Source organism: Scardinius erythrophthalmus (assembly GCF_964197995.2).
Source record: "Scardinius erythrophthalmus genome assembly, chromosome: 9".
Classification (NCBI taxonomy): domain Eukaryota; kingdom Metazoa; phylum Chordata; class Actinopteri; order Cypriniformes; family Leuciscidae; genus Scardinius; species Scardinius erythrophthalmus.
In genome coordinates, this window is record NC_138229.1 from 13,066,026 (window position 1) to 13,076,069 (window position 10,044).

The window sequence follows — 10,044 nt, forward strand, 5'->3', positions numbered from 1 at the left end:
ATGCATCATAGTCTAAAATCACAGGACCATTGGTGAACTTTTCAAAACAGTTGACTTACTTAAATTTTGTGGAAAAATTATAAAACAATGTATTCCCATTTGGATACGTACGGTCAGATTTCTCACTCTTGAAGAAGCCCACCAGCTTGATATCCTCCTCAATATTATGGAAACCTTTCAACTCACGTACATTGCTAATGATCTCAACTGGATCCTCAATGACCTGGTAAAAGAGTCAATCAGAATAGGATGTAATGACAGTAAGACAGACTGCTGAAACTGAGGACCGAGTGTGCATCGGGTAAGAAGGAGAACAACGGGGAAAAGGAAGAGCAGGATGTAAATTAAAAATGCGAGAGAAGTCTAAATTATTTTTCACGCACATCATAGAGGAATTCCACCAGCGTGTCGGCAGCAAGCTCTCCATCGTACTCAATGACCTCATCCTCAAAGAAGATATAGATACTGTCAGCCTCTTCCAGACCTGAGGAGCACAAAGATGGAAATGAACCTGTGAGAACCTGGGTTTGAGAAATGTCCACCAGAGGTCATAGTTGTTCTTCTGCTGACGTCCTAAAGTTTGACAAGAAAACTACACAAAGGGCATCAACAGAGAACAAAATAAAGCCTGAAACAGCAAAAAGTAATTTTGAGAAAGCACACAATCAGATCCAATTACACTTTCATGACAGCTCAAAAATGACTTGTGTACATATGTCATCCTATTTCCTCACAACAACCCTATAACAGGCATGGACGCACTAAAACTCACAAACAGTCTCCAATTGAGTAGCTGATGCATAACATGCACCTTTTTAAATAAACATTAATATTTTAGGTTAACATTTGTATGGATTAATAAGTAAAAATGTAGTTCTAGGTGCTGTAACTGATCACCATGTCTCTTTTGTGTTGTGAAAAATGATTTTTATTTAAAAAAATAATACAAATGTTATACATTATACACAAGTTTGGTCATATTTGAGTGTTTTTGTAATGTAGTTACCTAGTTTCTTGGCAACAGCTCTGTCTGTCTTCTCATCGAGTAGGCCAATCCCGATGTCCTCGTCGTCAAGATCCTCCAGGACTTGTGCAGCAAGCTGGGTAACAAAAAATATAATTTTGAATGTCCTTCAGCTTCTTCGAACAGCATGTGTGGTTTGGTCGAGATGTTTAAAAGCATGTTAGTGGTGCCCTGACATGTAAGCTGTTCACACAAAATAACTGCCAAAGGGAACTCTTCAGAAGTTCCTGTGGAAACACTAAGGTAAGTTTAATTTTATTAGGGTTTGCATCCTGTCAGCATAATGCATTTATTATCAACCTGAGAGCTGGTTTTGGTAGCTAACACACTGTGTACAAACACTCTGTGTTGGACAAGGACAGCACATTTGTTTTCTGCCTGCACAGATATTTCAGGCTCTGCTTTAAGAACTGTAGTTAGTTTCTTCCACAGTCTTACATCCATAAAAGCCATCATCAAGAGCGCTGCCCCTGCACTTTCTAAATCGGTGTGAAACTCGACCCGTATGATGGACAGCTGTCTCCACCAATCGCAGTGCTACATGCGCCTGCTGAGCTGGAGTAACAGGGTGCTGGGGTGGTGACAGGTTCTCCCAACTATTTCTCCAAACATTATGAGGAACTAAACTGAAACAAATGCCCTTGCATTCCTACAGATGCACAATATTCTTTTTTTTATCCATACGTCACTCTAAAACTGTTTAAATAATTCAGTAGTGCATGTAGAGTAGGATATATCAGTAACTTACAAACTGACTTTGACTTTCTTTCTTCCATGCAACACAAAAGGAGAAACAATGTTCTGGTAGCTTTTCTCCATGCGATTACTAAACACTGGGACTGAAGCTTTTAAACTTCATAAAGGATCCAAAAATGGCATAAACATATCATAAACATGTTTCATGTGACATGCATACTGTATAAGGTCTTTTGATGTCACTGATTTTCATAGCTTTGCATTAAAAAAACTGTGAGCTGTTAACGCATACCCAGCTAACAAATATATGTTTTAAAAACATTTTGCTAACATTCCCATTAGGTTCCAAAATTTGTTTAAATTTTTTTTTTTTTGATTATGCAAGCGTAAATGGAACATCCTTTTAATTATTTTGCAAACATTATGGGAACATTACTTTTTAAAGTTCTCTGAACATTCTGAAACATTTAAAAAACAGACAACATCCAACTAAAAATGATTAAGAAAAAACGCTTATAAAACATTTTGGAGATCATTTTTAAAGACCAGATAACGCTTACTAAATGTTCTATTAATGTTACTGGGAGAATGTTTGTTCATTACTTTGAGAGAACCTTGCTAATGTTAGCCAAAGTTCTGAGAATGTTCCCTGTTAGCTGGGTAGATATCTACCTCATTCAACTACTTCAGATGTCTCAACACATCTGCCATTTTTGCCAAACAGTCATCATTTCAGATGTTGTCCATTACTCACACTAACACTATAACCACTATTCTTTTTTATTTACCACATGCAAAATTATCTAACATTAATGATACACTAAATCCTGTAAAAATCATCTGCTAAAGACTTTTATTGCAGATATGGATATCCTTAGGTTTAAATAACAAGGTTGAAGATGTAGTCAACTAGCTCATGAGAGCTCACAGGCTGGCTTTGACCTTTCCAATATGGCGGACAGCAATGCACCTTATACAATATCTATATAGATATATGCATTAACTGATGTGACCAAAACGGGTCAATAAATTAATCAGAATGAATACTTCAGATCATCCAGATCAACGGATTCATGAATCATAAATTGCTAGTTCTCTTCTTAAAGGTATAGCGGAGGATCTTTCCGAATTTTAGATAAGACCCGCCCTCTCCACTTTTTGAAAAGTTTGATTGATTCACCAGAATGATTGACAATTAGGAGGACCAATAGTATAGGTGATCCACCTGGAAGTAAAAAATCCTCCGCTATACCTTTAACATGCCAAAAGGATTTAAAAAAATTATAATTTAAAGGTACAGTTCTACCAAGGAATTAGATTTTTGAAAAAGCTTTTAAGGTTTATCCTAGTGTTTTTTTATTACATTTTTGAAATTATTTGTCTGAGAATTTTATGCAAGTTCTTCTAGTTTAGCTGTAATATTAGCATTATACTTGAGTGATAATTCATCTCTTTGTTAATGTGCTCGATCTTGGTAATGTCTCATTGATCTTTTCTTCTCAGTCTTTAGAATGTTTTTCTATCAGTTTAGTATATTAGTATATCAGCAACATATTAGCATTAAAAGGAGGATATATGTCTGTTAAACGAACTTTAGGCTAAACTCAGCAAAAGGCAAAATAGGTCACGGCTATATATAAGGCGAACCCACAAAAAGCCATGAGTCAACAAGAAAAGATTTTTGCAATGAATCCGAGATAGAGTTTGCTTATGACAAATCAGAGTCGGGATAGAGGAAAGAGGAGACGTTTAATCCAATACACAGCCACGGATAACGCGCCCTTCTCTTTTTTTTCCTTTTTTTTATTAGCCAACATAAATATGTTTTTTCATTAAGGAAATATAACCAGAAACACCCTAGACCGGGTTGGTGTAAATGAGAGCATACAAGTGTTTCTATAAGGGCAGAAAGCAGATCTTCTGTAATGAAGCATCACAGCGGCTTGTGCCACACAAACAGCTATGACAGCAGAGGCGTTTATAATTAGAGCTGCTGCAGAGACAAACCGGGACTATTTTGGCAAGGTGGTGGTGACGTTCAGGGTCCTGGGATCCGCTGACAGGTACAGTAATGTGCCCAACGCTCAGTACTCTCAGTCGACACTGCAGATTTCATGAGCTCAATCAGCACTCAAGCTGTTCTAAGTTATTATAACCTACAACAGCGCTGAACGACTGTGTATTCAGGAGCAATGTGTTGCAAAGCCACATACAAAAATCTCGTTCCCACAACAATGTACCATGAAAACCAGGGAGCATCGATGCTCACTATGTTCCCTATGTTCCACTAAGTTCTGAAGCGCAAAACAAAAATCACGTGAGCCAACTCAACTCAAGGGGATAGTCTGTTCTTGCCTTTCTCCCAAAACACAATGTCCATCAGAAATCCATTAGCATTAAGACTGAGATTTAGACATACAATTAGTTACGTTAGCTCGTTTAAACTAATCCCACACAACAAACACAATACATCAGTGTCTGTTGTCTCTTGAGGATTGCACTGAGAAGTGCACACAAAGTTCTTAATAACAACAGACCACTGTTGACTCCAGGAGGTGACAGCACGGCTAAATGATGCTATAACCTTTTGACCACATGGGGTGGGTTCTGCCTGCTGAGAAGATGCTAATGTTATCTAGTGTGCTTGGGATTGTTTGTGGCATTGTCCACATCACAATTGGTATGTTTATATGAAAGGTTGGTTTGAAATTGAAGTGAAGTTGGTAGATTTTCTTTATACTTTTAGTGTTATTTTAGCATTATTTAAATGCTATTAAAATGAATTAGCTTTTTTTCAGTTTTCATTTTAATTGTAGTTTAAGTAGTTAGCTATTGTATTAATTTTGTTGTGTTTTTTTTTATTAACTCTTTCCTTTACATCAGTGGTTCTCAACCTTTTTGGGCCAGCGCCCCCTATCTATTATCCAGGTCCCGTAGCTTCTGTCGTTGCTATGCAACCATGAACTGTGCTCTCCATGACATGATGAGAAGTATCAGCAAAGGATTAATTGATTTCTAACCCTTGCATTAGCTTTACTACTAGATATATTTATGGAGTTGAGAAATAAAAACCCGCCCTGTACAGCTATGATCAGCTGTTCGGGTGAGCTTTCGATGTTGTTATGAAAAAGCTGAAGCTGATCGGTTGGTTTTTGTCACATGACCTGCTGTGCGCTTGCGGCATTCTGAAAAGTTGAGATGTTTTCAATTTCAACCAACCGACTTCTATTATGAGCGCGCTTGCCTCGCGCCTACATTTGAAATAACGAATTTGCACGCATATAAAACGTGATATGTGAATGGCCCCTGGCTGGTTCGAGTCGGCACTTGGCACCACTGCGGAGTAGCACAGTACTTTGCAGTACCTGCAATTTAGTTTATTTACCACTAGAGCGCCAAAAGTTACGGACTGCAGCTTTCATATGCTATAACTAAAAAGCATGTCAATAAAAGCCAAATAACAGATTTGATTTGACTGAACAGTGGGAATATTATTATCATAGTTTCACAGAGAGCAAAAAAGTCTGAAGTAGAAATTAGCCTATATACAGTCGATTTTGCAGGTTTTCCTACTTACAAAGCATGTAGAGGTCTGTAATTTTTATTATTAGGTACACTTCAACTGTGAGAGACGGAATCTAAAACAAAAATCCAGAAAATCACATTGTATGATTTTTAAATAATTAATTAGAATTTTATTGCATGACATAAGTATTTGATCACCTACCAACCAGTAAGAATTCCGGCTCTCACAGACCTGCTAGTTTTTCTTTAAGAAGCCCTCCTGTTCTCCACTCATTACCTGTATTAACTGCACCTGTTTGAACTTGTCATTTGTATAAAAGACACCTGTCCACACACTCAATCAAACAGACTCCAACCTCTCCACAATGGCCAAGACCAGAGAGCTGTGTAAGGACATCAGGGATAAAATTGTAGACCTGCACAAGGCTGGGATGGGCTACAGGTCAATAGGCAAGCAGCTTCTGGCAACAACTGTTGGCGCAATTATTAGAAAATGGAAGAAGATGACGGTCAATCTCCCTCGGTCTAGGGCACCATGCAAGATCTCACCTCGTGGGGTATCAATGATCATGAGGAAGGTGAGGGATCAGCCTAGAACTACATGGCAGGACCTAGTCAATGATCTGAAGAGAGCTGGGACCACAGTCTCAAAGAAAACCATTAGTAACACATTACACCGTCATGGATTAAAATCCTGCAGCGCACGCAAGGTCCCCCCTGCTCAAGCAAGCGCATGTCTAGGCCCATCTGAAGTTTGCCAATGATTATCTGGATGATCCAGAGGAGGAATGGGAGAAGGTCATGTGGTCTGATGAGACAAAAATAGAGCTTTTGGTCTAAACTCCACTCGCCGTGTTTGGAAGAAAAAGAAGGATGAGTACAACCCCAAGAACACCATCCCAACCGTGAAGCGTGGAGGTGGAAACATCATTCTTTGGGGATGCTTTTCTGCAAAGGGGACAGGCCGACTGCACCGTATTGAGGGGAGGATGGATGGGGCCATGTATCGCGAGATCTTGGCCAACAACCTCCTTCCCTCAATAAGAGCATTGAAGATGAGTCGTGGCTGGGTCTTCCAGCATGACAACGACCCGAAACACACAGCCAGGGCAACTAAGGAGTGACTCCGTAAGAAGCATCTCAAGGTCCTGGAGTGGCCTAGCCAGTCTCCAGACCTGAATCCAATAGAAAATCTTTGGAGGGAGCTGAAAGTCCGTATTACCCAGAGACAGCCCCGAAACCTGAAGGATCTGGAGAAGGTCTGTATGGAGGAGTGGGCCAAAATCCCTCCTGCAGTGTGTGCAAACCTGGTCAAGAACTACAGGAAACGTATGATCTCTGTAATTGCAAACAAAGGTTTCTGTACCAAATATTACGTTCTGCTTTTCTGATGTATCAATAAGTCATGCAGTAAAATGCAAATTAATTACTTAAAAATCATACAATGTGATTTTCTGGATTTTTGTTTTAGATTCCGTCACTCACAGTTGAAGAGTACCTATGATCAAAATTACAGACTTCTACATGCTTTGTAAGTGGGAAAACCTGCTAAATCGGCAGTGTATCAAATACTTGTTCTCCCCACTGTATAAGTGTAAATCAGTGTTAACGAAATGCAACGGTTACAAATTTTACATTCAAAATTTAATTATGACATTACATGTACAAAATAAAAACATTTTGGCAGTTTTTTTTTCTTTATCCATTTGAAAATCCTGTTAAAATATGCTATTATAAACTCATAGGGGCAACAAATGAACTTCTGACTCTCTCCCATGCCACTCAAAGTAGATATAGGCCTAAGATGGGCTGTCATTGGACAGTAAAAGACGATCGTAGGCTATACGGTCATTAAAGCGGTAATGTTTGCACTTAGGTTTTATTACGCATTTAGGAGAGTATTGCAAGAAGCTGCAATAAACCTTACTTTCAAAAAAAAAAATACAATCATGATTTTTCATGAAAAATTATGTTAGAATTGTAGGCCTAAAATACCTTGGTATCAGCTTGTTTTCATAAATGGTATAATTATGGTATAAACAAAGTGGCTGGCAACTAAAAAAAAAAAAAAAAAAAACGCTGGCAGGGAAAGAGTTAAATTATTTCTGTTTAGCTTTTCTTTTTTTTTTTTCAGTTTTTGTCATTTAGTCATCTTAAACTTATTTTATTTTAGTTAGTTTCCAAGGCAACATTTATTGTCAGCTAAGCAATTAGTTTGAATAGTTTAGTAATAGTTAAAGTTAACAATAACAACACTGTTGTCAAAAGCTGGCTAATCTCTGTCTTCTTATGCAATCTAATACAGTGTTACCCATGATCTGTCATTCAGGCCCAATACATACACTACTATTATTAATCAGCAGTGGCCAGCAGCTGACAATTTGGTGATGTATACCATGTGCTACATATAGCATAATACACACCGCTGCTGTGACACTGTAAGAACATGTGACTCATTGCATGTATTTGATCTTTGAACCAAAGAGACAGCATGAAAATATCAGCACTGATGCTTCAAAATGCTACAAATGCTATCTCGCATTATATATATATTTTTTTTAGCATTAGTTTTGGTGTCTGCATATGGGCCTGTCGACAAAACCAAAGTGAAAATGTACTGAGATGAAACCAGAAAAGCAAATTCCTTTGAAAAATGACCCATCCGAGCTCATGCTCAGGGTGCAAATTTACTGTGTGGTGCATCAGCACTTTTCTGATCATAGATGCCATAGTCCAGATAGTTCTCGTGGCTGGTGTAACAGGCCCCACATTCCCCTGCTGGAGTACTTTTCCTTCTGATCCAGTGTAAAGCCTCTAACAAGGCCACAGAAAAATCTATATTGTTAATTAATTGAGTTTTTAATTGTCTTCTATCAGGGTTGAACAATCAAAAACTATGGTCACTAATAAAGGCTAGAAGCATCAGAGCAATTGTGACCCTGGACCACAAAACCAGTCACATGTCGCATGGGTATATTTGTGGCAATAGCAAAAAATACATTGTATGGGTCAAAATTTAAAAAAATTATTTTATGCCAAAAATCATTAGGATATTAATTTTTTTTAATAAAATTACAATACGTAAATATATTTAACAAATATTTTTGTGAGTGAATGCAGCAAAATCACGAACATAAATGGAAAACTTTAAAGGCGATTTTCTCAATGTTTTGATTTTTTCGCACCCTCAGATTCCAGATTTTCAATAGTTGTATCTCGGCCAAATATTGTCCTATCCTAACAAACCACACATCAATGGAAAGCTTATTTATTCAGCTTTCAGGTGATGTATACACCTCCATTTCAGAAAATTGACCCTTGTGACTGGTTTTGTGATCCAGGGTCACAATTATTGTTTCAAGCATCCAGATTGAAATCGACATGATGAGATTCATGCTAGCAACAATTTTTGGGCCAAATTCAAAGTGCCATGCAGCTCTGTTTACTGTAAATTTCCATGAACTATATAAGCAGAACTATAAAGTGCAGGATATAAAATACTACTTGCTATAAATAGCTGCAAAGTAAGTCCTGTTGAGACAAACTTTCCTGCCACATTGAATCAGCAGTTTACTGGTCTATCTATCCATCCATCGATCAGCTATATCTTTAAGATGTACTAAACAAAAGCTAAATTAAGAATTCATACAACAAATGGTTTTAACCAGTGTTATTTTAGTATACTATACTATTATAGTATTTATGGTAAAATTTTTACAATAAGGTCTCATTCGATAACATTAGTTAATAAACTAACATGAACTAACAATGAGCAATATATTTGATCCAGTATTAGTCTTTGTTAACGTTAGTTAATAAAAATACAGTTGTTCATTGTTAGTTCATGTTAGTTCACAGTGCAATAACAACGTAATATTTACTTATGATTTTAATAATATATTATTAAATGCTGAAATTAACATTAACTAAGATTAATAAATGCTGTAGAAGCATGACAAAAGTTGACAAATCCTACGATTTTCTTCGTCTAAACTGGTCCTCTCACTATAGACTTTAGTCATTAGCATGCTTCACAACTGCCCACAGTTACACTGGATCCAGCTGCTCCCAATAACTACCCCTCCCCTTTGGCCGATTCCGAGTCAAACCCACCTCAAGGGCCAGCTCCTCAATCTGAAACTGTTTCTGGGCGACTTTGCTGGATCCTACGTGCTCATGGTAGTACACCACCATCACGTCATATTTCTTCATCACAGACTTGAAATTCTTGGCATTAAGCTCGTGAACGCGGTCCTTTCCATCGTACTCAGGGATGTCCATACCTTTCTGGCCCCATGACAGCTGCCCGAAGGTCAGAAGGAGCCCAAGGAACACTAGGTTCCACTTCATGATTCAATACTTAAGTGGGGAAAATTTTAATTCCACTGAATTTAAAACAAATCAACTTAATACTTCATAAAATTAAATTAGAAAGGACCTGTGATCCCCGCCACCCAGAACAGACAAGACCAAGTCCTGAGGCCCCTTGTATGAAACCCCTACACACGGGTAAAAGAGACGAGTAACAGGGTCGAGAGCATTTTAGGGGGTGGGATGAGGTGAGAGAGAGAGAGAGAGAGAGAGAGAGAGAGAGAGAGAGAGAGAGAGAGAGAGAGAGAGAGAGAGAGAGAGAGAGAGAGAGAGAGAGAGAGAGAGAGAGAGAGAGAGAGAGAGAGAGAGAGAGAGAGAGAGAGAGAGATTGATATTAGAGAGAGGGGCTGCTAAAAAAGTGAGTGGCACATTTTTTTCAAGTGAGCCAGACTGGAGATCACAGCAAGGCAAAGTAGAGTTATATACCA

General features: G+C 38.1%; 1 protein-coding gene across 1 annotated transcript in view; it reads right to left on the reverse strand.

The window, feature by feature from the left end:
* casq1a (calsequestrin 1a) overlaps window positions 1-9,784 on the reverse strand; it is a 13,445-nt gene extending 3,661 nt beyond the window's left edge. Inside the window, exons 1-5 of the mRNA XM_081374501.1 lie at window positions 9,359-9,784; window positions 1,007-1,100; window positions 384-484; window positions 112-223; window positions 1-12 (exon numbers count right to left, since the gene is read on the reverse strand). The exon at window positions 1-12 is cut by the window's left edge and continues 62 nt beyond it. Of these exons, the coding sequence (XP_081230627.1) occupies window positions 1-12; window positions 112-223; window positions 384-484; window positions 1,007-1,100; window positions 9,359-9,595 (556 nt within the window). The 5' untranslated portion in view covers window positions 9,596-9,784. The remainder of the gene's footprint in view (window positions 13-111; window positions 224-383; window positions 485-1,006; window positions 1,101-9,358) is intronic.
* Window positions 9,785-10,044: the final 260 nt, after the last annotated feature.